The sequence below is a fragment of the Lemur catta genome, chromosome 7 (assembly GCF_020740605.2).
Source record: "Lemur catta isolate mLemCat1 chromosome 7, mLemCat1.pri, whole genome shotgun sequence".
Taxonomy (NCBI): Eukaryota; Metazoa; Chordata; class Mammalia; order Primates; family Lemuridae; genus Lemur; species Lemur catta.
In genome coordinates, this window is record NC_059134.1 from 61,364,423 (window position 1) to 61,381,980 (window position 17,558).

The following is a 17,558-nucleotide window of genomic DNA, read 5'->3' on the forward strand; positions in this document are numbered from 1 at the left end:
GATTTATTATCAAGGGCAGGGGAGGATGCAGAGCAGTAGAAGCTCTCTGTAATATTATCTTATATATAGCAAACCCTAAAGACTACCAAAAAACTGTTGTAAGTCATGAAAGAATTTAGTAAATTCCCAGGACACAAAATCAACTAATACAAATCAATAGTGTTTCTATACAGCACCAATATATTATATGAAAAAGAAATTAAGAAAACAATCAAATTTATAATACTATAAAAGTAAAATACTTATGAGTAAATTTAACTAAAAACAAAAAATCTGCATATTGTAAACAATAAAACATTGATTAAAGAAATGGCACAGCCACTTTTTATTTTGTTATTTTTAATTATTATGGGTACAGAATAGTTGTCTATCTTTATTGGGTACATGAGATGTTACTGTATGAATTAATCGATTTACATTGAGCACAGCCACTTTGGATGAATGTCTGGCAGTTTCTTACAAAGCAAAATATAATCCCACTATTTGGTATAACAGTTAAACTTCAAGGAATTAAACTAACTGATCTGAAAACTATGTCCACCAAAAATCCTGCACAGGGTTATTTGTAGCACTTTATCTGTCAAGAACTGGAAGTAACCAAATGCCCTTCAATAGGTGAATGAATGTACAAATTGGAGTACATCCATACAATGAAATAGTATTGACCATTCATAAGAAATGAGATATCTTACCATGAAAAGAAATGTGTAACATTTAAACACATACTGGTAAGTAAAAGAAACCTATCTGAATAGATTTCAAGTTGTATGATTCTAGTAAAATTATATTCTGGAAGAGAAAAAAACTATAGAAACAGAAAACATATCAGTGGTTTTCAATTGGAGGAGAACTGAAGAGATGTTAATTACCTAAAGCGCCAGGGAATTTTTGGGGTGGTCAAATTATGTTATAAAGTACTATAACAGTGGATGCATAATACTATACATTTGACAAAAATATAGAATTTTACAACACAAAATATGACCTTAATGTTTGAAAATTACACACACACACACACACACACTCACATATACATATAAATATATCAATCATAAAAATTTTTAAGGAGTATAACTGTGTTAGCTATTGAATCTTCACAACAGTACTTTGCACCAGGTATTATTCTGCTTAGTTTATATATTAGGAAATGGAAACATGGTCTAAATTTCTTGCCCAAACTCATATAGCCATTAAGTAGGTGTGAGGGGATGCAACCCATGCAGTCTATGGCCAGTCCATCCATTTAGCAAATTTTCTGTTCTCACATTTTCTTATAGAGGCATCTGTCTTTTTATTATAGTAAATTAAATTAAATAGCCTTTCTTAAACTATTAATGAAAACCAGGAAGAAGTAGCAATTTTTGCTCAAAACAACTGATTTTTGTTTTAATATATAGTCTTCCTCAACTACGGTTTTCTAAGGAATATTCCTCTCCAAGAAATGAGAGATATTAGTTGGGTTTCGATATTTAATGATTGTATTTAACATTGAATTTGGCTTAGGGGTAGGGTGGGAGAGAAAATGTTGGTAAATTTTGGAGCATTTGACCCAATAAGAGCAAGGTAAACAACCACGATAATAAAAGAGAAATGCCAGGGGGCTTTGCCTAACCCTTATAGAAAAACACCTCAAAATTCTTTGTGACCTGGACCTTGTACCTGGGGCTCATGACAGGGAATCTAGAACTGGAGGGATCTTGAGGAGAAAAACCGAGAGGCAAGCCTTTCTCATATTCTCTCCTCTCTCCTAGAGGTACGGCAATGCATCATTATTCATCCTAAGCTTGGAAATCTGCTCCCAGAATCAAGACATTTACCTTTATCACCAGTGATGTTCTGCTCCATATATATAGAACATCTCACTCAGTGCCTGTGGGCATCTCTATTCTCCAGGGAGTGCCTGTGTTTGCACACTTCATTTTAAGGGCAGTTGCTACAGTTTCAATCTCCCACTTCAGTGAGAGCGGGTGAAAGGGGAAACATTCTGGTGCAGATAAACTAGCTTATCTAGAAAGTTTTGCTGGTAAGTCTGGCTTTGGGTCTAGAAAAGGGTCACTAAGAAGGGAACCATTGTATTGTGGCCATTTAATTGAAATTTAGGTTAAGTAGATAAAATAGACAACAGACAAATAGAATAAAACGAAAGCTGACTGAAAGCTGACTGAACCTGGAAGGCATTGTTGAGCCCGGAGGATAACAAGGTAACAATTTAAACAGACTCAGATGTGTACTCCAACAAAGACTTTATTAAAACATTCTTAAATATTTGACTAAGTGTTATGTGTGCATGTGTATACATATGTAAATGCTTTTAAAACTCTCTGTTGTCTTTAAGTCTTTGTCATTCAACTCACTTTGTCCTTTTGCCTACTATAGTTTTATCTTAATCATCAATCCTTCCTCCCTTGGCATCCCTTAGCTGTCACTATCCTATAACTATCTTGCAGAACTTTACCTAAATTTGTATATCCCTCTGTTCTCCAGTCAGCTCTCAAGATGAATATTTTACAATTTGTGCCTTTATCTAAAGGGGTGGTACAAAATACTGGATAAAGACTCCTTAAATTCCCCAGCTGTTGTTAAAACAAGCAAACAAAAACAAAAAACAAACTTAACTCATAATTTACAAACCAATTCCAATGTTTTTCCAAACATTTCTAGATTCATATATATCTAAGATATTTAAGCAATGTTCTATCTAAATATCACATCTATAAACTAATTTAAATTATTTCCTCATTGGAAATTTACACAAATATTACAATAGCAATGTATGACCAAGTGGAGAAAGTCAAATAATTCAATTATTACAATTTTCTAATTTATGTTGTCCTCCTAATATGTTGTTCATATTCATTTATAATTTCTTAATGAAATCTACAACATACATATTATAGTATTTTAATATTGCATATGAAGTGTTTTTTTTTTTTTTTAAGAAATAATGTCTATGCGATATTGACAGCTTGAAAGAATCAGAACTCTCATTTAAATGAATTCTAGTTCCAAAGCCTGGACTCCATCCATTATCACATAATACAAAGTCAGTTTTGGTTAACTGAGCCCAAGTTACAGCCACAGAAAGTTGTTAATATATTTTTGGCTCCAAGTTACTACCCTTGTCTGTGTATCACCACTACCATTCACCTTCTCTTCCATGCAAATATATATTATTCCTTGCCCTCAAAACTATCACAATCTAGTCAACTGAAAAGTCTTTGATCACTTAACTTACTATTTTTGCTGTGAATAGGGTCAAAAAATAAAATATATGTTACCAAATTGGTTGATATTTTTGCACAATAATTTTGAAATACTTGGAAGTCTTCAGCATGAGGTTTGGAGAATAACTATAGTTCTGAAAATCTCTGAACTGCTAGAGTCTTCAAAAGAGAGAAAGTGTCTTGCTTAGGTCAATACTATTTAAGGTTTTCTTATCCTTTTTCCTCTAACAGCGTATCTTGGACACATAAAAATCCTGCAGAAAGCTTTACTAATCTATTTTTAGTATTATTATATTTACCACACACCAGTCATGTGTCTTAACATATTTATTTTGAGAGCTACTAATATGTACATGTTTTAAGTGCTTGAAAGATATAACTGCAGTGATGCAAAAGGTTTTTTTGGGTTTTTTTTTGTTTGTTTGTTTGGTTATTTATTTTTTTTCTCCACAAGTTACTCCAGCTGAGCAAAAGCATAAACCACTACAAAACATGATGCTATCATAGTGAAGGCTAGAAATGGTACCCATATTTTTGTTTTGGGGTTTCAAAGAAGTGGAAAAAGAATATAAAGTTAGGATTAGGAGATACTGAATTACACTTTGCTTTACTATATTCACACTTATATTATTTAACACATTCCAGCTAATAATTCCTTATGTACACAATCTTTTCCTAGAGCAGTTTCAAATTCATATAAATTGTTGAACCGGATTAACTTGGGGAGCTTTATAGCATTTGGGAGGTGGTCCTCCATACCTAGTGATTCAGAAACTCCAGAGTCAGGACTTAGAATCTGTACTTTTATATAAAACTCCACTGGCTATTATGGAAAGTCAGGGTTAGGAACTCCGTGCTATGGATCCCTTCTACCAGTGTTTGTTTTGGGAACCATGGGGGAAGCCTTAGTTTATTTCTTGACTACATTAACTCCTGGTAACTTTGAAGGCAAATTCAGTTGTTGCACATAGAACTGCCCAGCTGAGTGCTGCCAAACAGGAGAGATTCAATAAAGCTGTGATGTCTCTTTTTCACCTTGGAATCCCCATCCCTAAGCACAGTGCTAAACAGACATTTGCTAGAAAATATAAGAAAAACAATAATGCTATAAATCAATGGAATTTGACAGGCACTTTTGAAGGATGGTCAGTATCTTATATGAAGACATGAGTTAGAGCATGGGCATGAATGAAAAGAGAAACGATGAGGAAAATAGTGAAGACCACAATATTTTGATGTGATCTAGAAAATCCAGAGAGGCATTCACTTTTCTTACCTAAGGGCCTTTTATATTTAGAGGTTTCCTCTCCCATACTCAAAATTCTATCACATTGGCTATTTTCCTCCATGTTTATTTCAGTATATCCTACTCTGATGATATTTTCATTATCATATCATTAACAGCCTTTTGAATAATTTTCATAAATACTTAGGAAGCAGCATGACATATTGTAATAAGCATGGACTTTAAATCTAAAATCCTCAGTCTGATCCTTTCTAAGGTTAGTAAGTGGTCATATGACTCATTTGAGCCTCACTCTTCTCTTCCTTATAAATGGGACAGTAATGACTATCTTTTTGGTATGTCATGAAGATGAAATAAAATAATGTATGCAAATGTCCAGCACAAACCTATACTTAATGCATACTTTTGAAGACTTAGGCAATTTAAAAAACTTCAAAAATATAGCATACATTGGGCTAAGGAGAAGATCTGGAGTGTCTTTTACCTACTTTTCTTTCCTAGTAACATAGCTGCATTTGATGTACAGTTTTCATGTGAAACAGAGGCAAAACAATTAATGCTCATTTAAACGCACCAGAGGAAAACTTTTATGTAACACACAATAATATTATGTTCAAAATTTGTTAGTCTGACACTTTATTCCCCATGTTTTTTTAAGTATCTCCTTAAAAGATTTGTATGGGTCAAATACATTTTTCAAATCACCAGCTAAACAGAGTTACTTCAGGAAAGGATCTTATAATGTTGATGTGTATTGCTCATATATAAGAGGGGGAAAACCCAGAAAACAAAACCCCTGAATAATTTACAGCTCTATTTGGCTGTGAGAATATACACGTTAGAGAAAAGTAGGGGTATGACACATTAGCTTTTCATAGATAGGTGGTTTTTCATGAAATTCATTTTACAACATTCTTCAGGGCTACCTTAACATATACAGCAAGGAGAGGAAGTGGCATTAACAAAAACTAGAAATAAAAACAAGAAAGAAATAATGACATTGTAAATGAATGTTAGTATGGTAGCAAACAAGAAATGAGATGGATTCAATATTTATGAAAGAATAATTTCATATACTCAAAAAATTACTGGAATGATATGTGTTTTATTAATAAAAACAGCAACAAAAGCACAGGCAACAAAAGCAAAAATAGACAGGTTTAATTTGGGGGCTTCAAACTAAAAACCTTTTGCATGACAAAAGAAACAACCAACAGAGTAAAAAGGTAACCTACAAAATGTGAGAGAATGTAAGCAAACCATATATTTGATAAGGGATAAATTTTCAGAATATATAAGGGAATCATAACTCAATTTCAAAAAACATCTCACAAACTAATAGCCTAATTTTAAAATAGGTTAAAGATTTGAATACACATTTCTATAAAGAAGATATACAAATGACTAACAGTTACATGAAATGGTGCTCAATGTCACTAATCATCAGGAAAATGCAAATCAAAACCACAATAGCACTTCATATCCATTAGGATGACTATGATAAAAACAAAAAGCAAACAACAACACAAGCAACAAAAAATAAAATGAGAAGATAATAAGTGTTGCCAAGGAAGGGAAGAAATTGAAACACTTGTACCCTGATGGTTGGAATGCAAAATGGTGCAGCCACTAGCAAAAATAAAAAATTAAAAATAGAACTCTCATATGATATAGTAATATCATTTCTGGATATGTATCCAAAAGAATTGGAAACATAATCTGGAATAGACATTAGCACTCCCATTTTTATTTCAGCATTATTCCAGATAGTCAAGATATCGAAACAACTTAAAGGGTCACCAACAGATGAATGAATAAAGAAAATATGGTAAATACATGCAACAGAATATTATTCAGTCCTACAAATCAAGAAAATCCTTTAACACATGACAACATGGAGGAACCTTAACGACATTATGCTAAGTGACATGTCAGTCCCAGAAGACAAATACTGCATTCTATACACTTATAGAAGGTATCTAGAATAGTCAAATTCATAGGAACCAATGATAGAATGGTGGTTGCTGGGGGATGAAAGGGAGAAATGGGATGTTGATAATCAACATGCACAAAATTTCAGTTGTCATCAATGAATAAGTTCTAGAGATCTAATGTGCAACATTGTGGTTATAGGTCACAATATCATATTATACTTAAAATTCTGTTAAAGGGTCAATTTCATATTAAGAGTTTTTCACACAATTTGAAAAAACTGAGTGTAGTATTGATGGGATCTAAGGAAAATAATGACCAATAGTGGTGTATTGCTTCGAGGATATGAATAGCACAATATCATGTTATATTCAAGGCTTTTGTGAAAAGAGACATAATTGATACTGTTCATAAAATATAAATCACTCCATTTTCAGTTTATAGTCTTTATAGAGCATTGGACAGTGAATGAAATAGGAGGACATGAAAATAACGTTGTAAACAATTCTAAGAATCTTGCTTGTTTTTAAATTGAGTCAAGAGTATGGGAGGAAATCCTGAAGGAATGGACAAGGTGAAAATATGAGAGAGATGAAGATGGGAAGACACACACACACATGCGTTCAGAGAGAGAAAGAGAAAGAGAGAATAAGAGGTGGTAACTGTAGACTGTAAGGAGACGAAAGCCAAAGTAGAAGTGGAAATATTAGCTTCTGGCAGAGTAAGAACAATTCTATCATTAAATAAGAGAGGAGTGAAAAGGATTGAAATATTACTAGCTTGCATGGCAGTCTTAATGCTCTGGGAGACAGGATGAGAAAGGGCATAATAAGATAAAATGTTACAAAAGTATAAATTCAATGTATCTACTAAAGGAAATGTAAAAGGAAACTAACTAAAGAACACAGGAAAGGTTTTTCATGTATGTTGGATAGTTCACCTGAAGAGGCTTCAACTGGCTTCAATCTGTAACTTTTCTTTGGCAACAGGAGGTATTAGAAGTAAACAAAAGTGATTATAGTGGTTGTGGGCTGAGTTTAATGAGACAAACTTGACAGATGAATAAAGGGGCAGTAGTCAATGAAAGAAAAATGTAGAAATATGGGATGGCATCTATTTTGTGTAGATGAAGAATTGGAGGTGTCCTATTTGCTATAAATCTTCCCAGTGTCCAATAATCATCTTGTATCTGGGTATCTGAATCTCTGATGATACCAGGGAAGTTTTCCTCAATAATTCCTTCAAATAGGATTTCCATGCTATATGCTTTTTCTTCTTCTCCCTCAGGGATACCTACATTTCACATTTTGGCTTATTTTATATAGTCCCATATTTCTCAGAGTGATTTTTCATTGTTCTTTATTCTTTTTTCTGCGTATCTGTCTGACTGGGTTAGTTTGAATGCCTTGTCTTCAAGCTCTAAAATTCTTTCTTCTGTTTGGTCTAGCCTATTTTTGAAGCTTTCTGCTGTATTTTGAAGTTCCCTAAGTGACTCTTTCATTTTTTTAAGTTTTGCTATATTCATTCTTATTCTGTCTATCCCTTTAGGGACTTTTTCATTTTTTTAATTTATGTCCTGAAATAATTTTTTAGCTTCTTTGTCTTGACTTTCAACTTTCTATTCAATCCAATTCATCTTATTTGCCACCCAAATTCTGAATTCCATTTCTGTCATATTGGCAATTTCCTTATGGTTGAGGTCTGTTGCTGTAGGTCTGTTGTGATCCTTAGGGGCTATATAACTAGCTAGTTTTTTTTTCATGTTGCCAGAGTTCTTTTGCTGGTTTCTTCTCATCTGAAACAACTTCTTTCAGTTCAGGACAGATAGGTTTGCATTGCTCCTGTTCTTTGCTGAGAAGTTTTCTATTTAGTGAAAAGGAAGAGAGGTCTCTAGATGGTGCTTTTGTGTCCAATTCCAGAAGACTTATCTGATGGGAGAGGGGCAGATGTACTATTAGCTTATAATGTAGTTGTTATATGTTGTCCTATTCCCCTGTGGTTGTCATAGTCCAAGCCAGGGCTGTGGTATATTTGTGTGGAGTGGTGGGATGGCCCCCAGGCCACCATTGGAATCTCAGAAAAGGATCTAGGTGAGCCATGGAGGCAGCATTGTGAAAGATTGCTCTGGTCAGGTCTACCCACAGTGATGGCAGTGGCTGTTTGGCAAGGCTATTTAGGTGGTGGTCACAGGTGTCATGGCTGTGGGCATTCGCTCAAGTCAGGTATTGGTGTAATGGCAGTATGTGTCAGGGAGCAGCTGTGGCTAGTGGGTCCATGGTATAGAGCTGGGACACAGACATGGTATCACACATTGCCATGGGGGCATGGACCTCTGTGCAGCATGCAGGGTTAGGGTCTTATTCTGCTGGTCAGCATGCAGGGCAGCAGGGACAGAACTGCTGGAAGGCCGAGGCTTTCTCCTCACACAGGTCCCACCATAGCTTCTACTGTGGGACTTCTCTAGTGGTGTTGGTGCCACTCCTTTTGAATTCCCTGGGGGGAAGTTGCACCTGGTTTTCAGTCACAGGCTTGGGAGAGCATCTGCCCTCCCTGCCCCCTCCCCAGCCTGGAAAGGGGTGATGTGGTGGCAGTTGCAGCTAAGCTTATCCCTGTGTAGACCTGGTGCTCCAGACCTGAGAGGACAGAATGGCATCAGCTGCAACAACCCAGGAACAGAGGCCAGCATGTCCCTGCTGAGCCTGCTCTCTTGTGCAACTTTACTGCACACTCTCCAAGCAGTTCCCTGATCATAATGGAGGCCCACAGTGGGGGTGGTGGGGGCCTCACAGCTTGAGTCACAGTGGCTGTGCAGGAAGCATGGGGTCCTAGGGTTCTCTCCATTATCCCTCCTCTACATGTAGGCTTCTCCCCCAGGGACCCTCTGATGTTGGCATGTGGATCTCCCCATCCCTGTATCCTTCACTGTGAGTGTCTCCTGTCACTTCTCTGATGATATACAATGCTCTATCCAAGAGAGTCCCTTTGTAGGTGGGTATCCCCTTACAACTTTCAAACCTCTCCTTGAAAGCAGCTTGTGCGGGCTGCTTCCAGCCTGACATCTTGGTCTCTCCTCTGCTATGTTCAACACCATTTGTAAATTCAAATGGTGAGGCCATCTCAACTACATCAATTATATCTGCCATGAGTCTATATTTCCTGGATTTAATTTTGTCCACCCTAATGGCAATGATGTCATTTCTGATGAAAGAGGTACACGTGTTGACTTAACCTCTTCTACCACTGGGTTTGGAACTTTTAAAATAATTTCATGGAAATTCTTCCTCCATAGGCTATAGTAATTCCCTGTGAAATAGTTGTTTCCTGGGACAGCTAGGAAAATACACATGTTAAAATTGAAAAGGAACCATACATTTTATTGTTATTTAAAATATTATTAAGCTATACAGAATTTTTTAAAGAAGAGAAATAACGCAGTCTACCAAATATCTAGCCATTTATCTGATATTCTATTGATCCTTGTTAACTGCATTGTACATATATGAAAATAAATGCAATTTTTGTTGAAATCCATCAAAAGCATCACATACTTAAGTTTCCATAAATCATGAAGTTATATATCACAATGGACTTGGTTATTAGAATAAACATATTTTTATATAATTTTGTAGGAAATCAATAGCATTGGATGAGAAAGGCCAGAGTCTCTCAGTGAATGGTATCTGCTCTATGGTTCCTGCAGCTGTAAAGGGGCCTCAGAAACATGATTCCTCCTAACGACACGCAGGTCCACCCCTACTTTTTTCTCCTTCTGGGAATTCCAGGGCTAGAAGCTGTGCATATGTGGATTGGTTTTCCATTTTGTGTTGTATATTTGACTGCTTTACTGGGAAATATTACAATTGTTTTTATGATCCAGACAGAACACAGTCTCCATCAGCCCATGTTCTACCTCCTGGCCATTCTCTCATCTATTGACCTGGGCCTGTCCACGTCCACCATCCCCAAAATGCTTGGCATCTTCTGGTTCAACCTGAGAGAAATCACTTTTGAGGGTTGTCTCAGCCAAATGTTCTTCATCCACCTGTGCACTGGCATGGAGTCAGCTGTGCTTGTAGCCATGGCCTATGATCGCTATGTGGCCATCTGTAACCCTCTTCGCTACACATTGGTGCTGACAAACAAGGTGTTGTCAGTTATAGCACTGATCATCCTTCTGAGACCCTTAGCCATTGCCATCCCCTTTGTTCTGCTCATCCTACGACTGCCCTTCTGTGGACACCAGATCATCCCCCACACCTACTGTGAGCACATGGGCATTGCCCGCCTGTCTTGTGCCAGCATCAAAGTCAATATTATCTATGGCTTATGTGCTATCTCTATCCTGGTGTTTGACATCATAGCCATTGTCATTTCCTATGTCCAGATCCTTCGTGCTGTCTTTCGTCTACCTTCCAGGGATGCCCGACTCAAGGCACTCAGCACCTGTGGCTCTCATGTCTGTGTTATGTTGGCCTTCTATACACCAGCATTTTTCTCCTTCATGACTCACCGGTTTGGCCGAAATGTTCCTCAGTACATCCATATTCTGCTTGCCAACTTTTATGTTGTCATCCCACCAGCTCTCAACCCTGTTATTTATGGGGTCAGAACTAAGCAGATCAGAGAGAGGGTAATTAGAGCTTTTAGAAATAAATTATGAAATTTGGACTTCAGAGATGAAGAAGCTTGAGTTGGAAAAAAACAGAACTTATTCTCTACTCTCAAAATTGCAACATAATGATATCTGCAGAAAATGGTAAACTATGTGCAGATTTATAAAGTCTTCAATTTATATTAGAAAAATAAGTCAAAGGAAATATTGATAAACATTTAATGTAAGCATTCCAATGTCAACACTTATGTGATAAGTAAAAAAACATTTACATAAAAAAGCATGTGAAGTTGATAAAAAGTGGCTATCGTAATAATAATAGCAAACATTTATAAAATGCATATTACAATTCGGGCATAGTTTTCACAACTTTAAAAGTATTAACTCATCAAATTCCTAAAACTACAATAAGTTATTACTTCTTCGCACCCTCTTCCTATAGCTTAAGAAACTGAGGCAATGGTATGATGTGGAAAAGAATGTGTACAGAAGCAGTGACTCTATGCAGAGGTGAATAGACACTAAAATCCTTCCATAAGAAGAGACAGAAGCTTTATATTTAGCCAGGAGGCTGCAGAAACAGGACTTACCCTTTTTTTTTTTTTTTTTTTTTTTTTTTTACCAGAGAGCAATATTACCCCAAGCTAACAACCAGGTTAGAGTTTGAATGAAAAGTACAAAGTCACCCACTGTTTTTCTTTTTCCCCAATCCATTCCAGGATAATATCTTGCCCACATGGGTTGGCTTGGAGTGACGTAATCTGAACGTGAGAATGAACAATTAAAGAGGAGAGTAATAATATCATAAAACTAAGTTTTATAGCTAATGCAACATAGCAGCAAGATGACAGGGTTAAGGAAAATATTTATAGAGTCATTAAACAAAAAGCACATATGCCCTCAGATTTTTCTCTACCACTATTTTCATCAAAATATTCAATGAACCTATAAATGTGAAAGTATGCATAAAATATGAAGTTTGAATAAATTGTTACAATCAGTCTCTGGACGAGTTCTTTGACACATATCAGGAAAAGATCACATGCAGCATCAATATTATATAGTAATATTATTTTGGTATATGTAGCATTTTTAATGTCAGAAAAGAAACTGCCTATTTCTCAGTTGAGTAAACAAAAAATACAACTTCAACACATGTATAACCTGTGGAACAAGCACCTCTCAATTCCATATGACTTAGGAAACATATAAACACTAGGTAATATTAATATTACAACTAATAGCATCTGACATTTCTTGACCACTTACAATGTTCTAGGAATTACATTTGGTTCTTTAGGTAGTTCACATGTCATAATGAGTAAGTTGAGATTGAGAAGTTAAGTAACTTACACATAGTCATATAATTATCATGTGAGACAGAATTTGAAACAAATTATTTAGTTCCAGGAAGATTTCCTTGACCTCTCTGCTATGATTTAATGTAGAAACGGACTGTAAAATAGGCAATTAAATTTTAAGAAAATATTTAGTAGTCAACATGAGATATAATTTAAAAAGGAATTATATAAAGCAATGAGCATAGCTATTAACTCAGAAATGTGAATAAAAGATGGGGAAGATATATTTGAAGAAATATATATTTCAAATATGAAGAGACCCTGGTGAAAATAATTAGAGAAAGTTAACAGATATAAAAGCTAGAAATGAAGATGAACCACATAAAAAATTGGTGTGCATATGAGACGAAATACAAAAGGGATTTCTGGCTCTCTAGGTATAGATTTGAAGCAAGAGGCTTCAGAATGCTAACTCAGATACCCAGACAGCCTCGGTCTCTGAAGAGCCTGACCCAAGATGTTCTCAGGGGAGCCACCTTCTCTTCATAAAGTGTTCCTCTTGGGATCCTGGGCAGGAAGATCAGCCTGATACTGTAAAAACAGGCAGGATGGTGTTCCTAGGAAGGGACTCCAGGTCATATTTTATATTTGTGGGTGTCTCCCATGAAAAGGCTCAGACAGCTGGGGCAGACCAGCACAGGGGACATTGAGGAGAGTTTCTGGAAGTTATATCAGGTAGTACCACTTACAGATATGCCATAAAACAAAGTGTCAGGCCCCTTTATTTCAGCTACCACTAAAGAGAAGGACACCAAGACCTTGTATGCTTCACTTTCACTGCAGATATGGGCCTGAGTGAGTGATAAGTGTCTGGAACCATGAACTATATCAGGGAGGTCACCATGTTAGTCAAGAGAGTGCGTCTTTGAAACAGTTGCTGTATCTATCTTATTAGCTGTAAGGCCTTGTGGATGACGTTTGTACTCTGCACTGCCAAACAGGGATGTCAATAACTACGTTATTTGTGTGTTAGCCTGTGTTTAAGAATAAGATTCTGTAATGTGTTTTTCACAGTTGGAGTGATAAAAATGCAAATTTGTGTCATGAAATCCCATTTTGTTCAGACTATGTTGATTATAACCTACATATTCCATGTTTCAGAACGAAAATCAATTAATTTGTATATTTATTATAGGCAGAAAGTCTTTCTTAAATGGGTATCAATGAAGAGGTCGTAAAAGTTTTCGCATTTGTTCCCTAATTAAATACACAATGTGTACCTTAAATATTCTGAAAACACTTTAAAACACAGGCTCCTAATCTAATTAGATGAGAATCTTCACTTTCAAATTAGACTGAATGACTGGGACTCAGTTCACATGGTCCCTTCTAGGATAATAAATCTAATATCTATACTATTAGTGAGATGTGTTTTATTTAGAAATTAAATGTAATCACCAAGATCCATACCCATGGTTAATAATAATGACAAAATATTCCAGCTAATGTTACTAAGGGCCCAGTGTCAAGGCATTCTGTTGGGTACCTCATATGTAACACTAACTTGCTGACCACTAAAGCCATCTATAAGGTTGATGCTATGGTTATCTCAACTTCTAGAGAAAAATAAAATAAGTCTCAGGGAATGATTTCTCTAGGGTCATTAATAAGTGGGAGAGTTAAGACATACATCCATGTTTGCCTGAGTCCAAAGGGAGTGGCTCTAGACACCAAACTAACTGATTTCCAGTGGGTCACAGTAGACAGATGGGTTTGGATATAGAGAGAAAGAGTCCATGGCTGAATCTGACACTGAGTGGACATCTGCTGGCAAGAACAGTGTAGTAAGAGGATTTATCTGCTAATCAAGGTCTGAAACCATGTAAAACATGGGGCCTTCAAATAAATCCCTACCCTCACAACTTTTGAGAAAAGGCTGGTTCATCTGTAAGGCTAAAATCTATCAACAGATTGTGAATGTCAGGAGTATTGAGAAAGTCTGGATCTGATTCTATCGAGGCTGAATAAAAACAATACAATAATGTATTATTGGTGTCTGCTTTAGACATTAGATATAGGAAGTAATTAATGATATATATGCCACATATTTGTAATGCCAGAATTAGAGTTACTATAATGGAAATGTTGAAACAGATAATTGTCCCATAATGATGGCAGAGCCAAAGATTCAAAGAAGATGAATAACTTTCACTCTGGATGTTAAGAGAGAAGCTTTGTATGCATGGCCTCAAAAGTCAAAACATTTCCACCTTTATGCCATCCTTTCTTTGCACTTTATATCACTAAAACTTTCTTTTATATGCATGCAATACATGTGAAGTTTATAATGGGATCAAATGTATCATCAGCACAATAGGAAATAGAGTTGAGATATGGTCTTTGAGAATGACAAGTTGTATTTTCTACATTTTAATTGTAAGAGCTTTTCCTAGTGAAAGGAAAAAAAATAGCTTCCTGAAATACACTTGCCTTCCTTTCGTGTGCTCCCCAAAAAGGTCAACATATTTTTATTGGTATAATTGCCAAGATTTACTCAAATTCTCAGTGTTTTTTCTCCTTTGTTCAGTCTCAACTCATCCTGGCCCTGGGACCATCCCTAAATTCCCACCAATTCTAGCCCAGGTAGTTGATGGTCTAAACTAACAATTCCTTTCTTCTTTTCTTGAAGCACACGCACATTTCTTTTTAAAAAATTATTTCAGTTTCTAACTGCTGAACACCCCAAGGAATCAGACAGGAAGAAATAAAAATAAACATATATATGCTACTATCTATATAGAATTATTTTTCTTATTGTGCTGGTCCAGAGGCTTTAAATAACTGTGAAATTATAAATAGAAGACTTTTCTGCCTTAACTTATAATTACTATTTCTATATTAACCTTAGCAAAGGCATTATCACTCAAAGGAAATTGTGTAATAGGGATACAGATACATGCTCTGATTCTAACTATACAAATCATGTTTATGCGTCACCTTAGACAAGTTCCTCAGACTCTCTGCTCCTTAGGTTTGCTTTCCTATGAAACTAGTATGATCTAGTTTATAGAGTTGTTATCTATCATAGAGTTGTTATTAAATTTGAATGAGAATATTTGCATAAGCATTTAGCACACTGTTTGGGAATATATTTTCTTTGATGGACCTTTTGCTGGTATGCAAGTTCAGTAAAATAAAGCAGAGAAATAGCTATGTATTTGTCTGAATTGGAGAAAAATATATGTCTTTTAGGCCAACCCTATTGGTACAAACCCATTAGGCCTCTGGCTTCCTGGTCATTGGTTTTTAATTTTAATAATAGAGTAATTTGGTTGAATGTGTTGAGGAATATGTTTAAGATGTTTTAGTGGGGCAGGAAAATACTGTGATACATAAATGATAAACATAAATGATCAGTCTGAACAATCTTGAATGATATATTAGGGTTCGTCCTAGGATATAGCCCTGGCATGCTGTTTGGCTGTGTACTTCATCATTATTTAGAGTGATCTCAGTTATCAATGAACTTGTATCAAACAATCATAAAGAATATATCACTGCTAGCATTTGACTTCAAAGATAATTGTAAACAAGAACAAAAATATCAGGAATAAAAGCTAAATCCCATTCAAAACAGAAATTATCACCAAATAGTTAATCTTAACATAGGTTATACATTTTATTTTATGTTCTTTGAGTGTGACTGTAAAATATTATAGTCAGATGTTAAGATTTTTGGCTTTCTTTTTATTATATGAGATTAATATTCTATTCAAATGAAATATTTCATTTATATAATAAGTTCCAAAATTAAATACTTTATGAAAGCAAATTATATGGCTTTTTAGATTTTAAAATATGAATCATGACATATATTTTGACTAGATTTATATTTTGTGTCATTTCATTATAGAGCGTTCGAAACATATACAACTAAACAGACAAGCTAATACTCTGTCTGGCACGTAATCTCAACAACTGTAAAGATTCTGCTATTTTCTCCAAGTTTGAATTTTATTTTTATTTTTATTTTTGAGATAGTGTGTCACCCTGTCGCCCCAGCTAGAGTGCAGTGACAGCATCATAGCTCATGGCAACCTCAAGTCCCAGAGTGAAATGGATTCTCCTGCCTCAGCTTCCTGAGTAGCTGGGACTACAGGTGTGGCCACCACCTCTGGAGTAACTTTTTCTATTTTTAGTAGAGGCGAGGTCTGGCTCTTGCTCAGGCTGGTCTCCAACTACTGAGCTTAAGTGATCCTCCTGTCTTGGCCTCCCAGAGTACTAGGATTACAAGCATGAGCCACCACGTCCAGCATGAATTTGATTTTTAAACGTAAAATTTACATATGTTTATGCACGAATATTTGTCACAAATGTACAAATGATACTTGTACATTTAAAATGTGTAAATTATACTTTAAAATGAAATTGAAACTTAGAGTATATAGCAGAATCTTTACATATATATCCTATATACTATAAATATATAGAATTTTTCCATCGCCTTACAATATCCTCTTTTGTTCCTTCCCAGTTAATTCCTGACCCCTTTCAACCTGTAGCAAAAAATGACCTGATATTTTCAGCACCTACTTTGTATGTGTGTTCTAGAACTTCATACAAATGAAATAATATAGCAAATACTCTTTTGTAAGTAGTGGCAAACATTGGCTCATCATAATGATTTTAGATTCATCTATGCTGCTACATGTGTAAGTAATCAAGTCATCTTTATTGCCCAATGGAATTTCATCAGGTAAACTTTCCAAGATTGATTTGTTGATTCACTAATTGTTGGGTATTTGTGCTGTTTCCACTTTGAGGCAATTATGAATAAAGTTGCTGTTAATACTCTTATACAAGGCTTGTGTGAACATACATTTTCATTTGTTTAGAGCAAATACCTAGGAGTTCATAGTGTGTAGTGATCAATGATGGTGTGTTAATAAATTTATAAGACACTACAATTTATTATCCAAATTTTATTTTCAATGTTTACTACCAGTGTAGAATCTATTGCTCTACATCCTTGCTAAAATTTGGTATTGTCACGCTTTTTAATTTTAGCCATTCTAGTGAAAGTAAAATAAGTCATTATACCTTTAATGTACCATTCCTGATGCCTAATGCTTTTAAGAATTTTAATGCAATTTGTATATTTTTCTTTGCCAAGTGTCAGTGTAGGTCTCTTTTCTTCTTTTTCCATTGCTTGTTTTTTTTAACTTTTAGTTGTAAGTATAGTT

At 35.3% G+C, this 17,558-nt stretch overlaps 1 protein-coding gene across 1 annotated transcript; it reads left to right on the top strand.

Moving 5' to 3' along the window:
• The first annotated feature begins 10,123 nt into the window (after positions 1 to 10,123).
• On the top strand, positions 10,124 to 11,062 carry LOC123641579 (olfactory receptor 52E1-like). Its single transcript, XM_045556457.1, has one exon. It carries the CDS (start codon positions 10,124 to 10,126, stop codon positions 11,060 to 11,062), a length of 939 nt encoding a protein of 312 aa, XP_045412413.1.
• Positions 11,063 to 17,558: the final 6,496 nt, after the last annotated feature.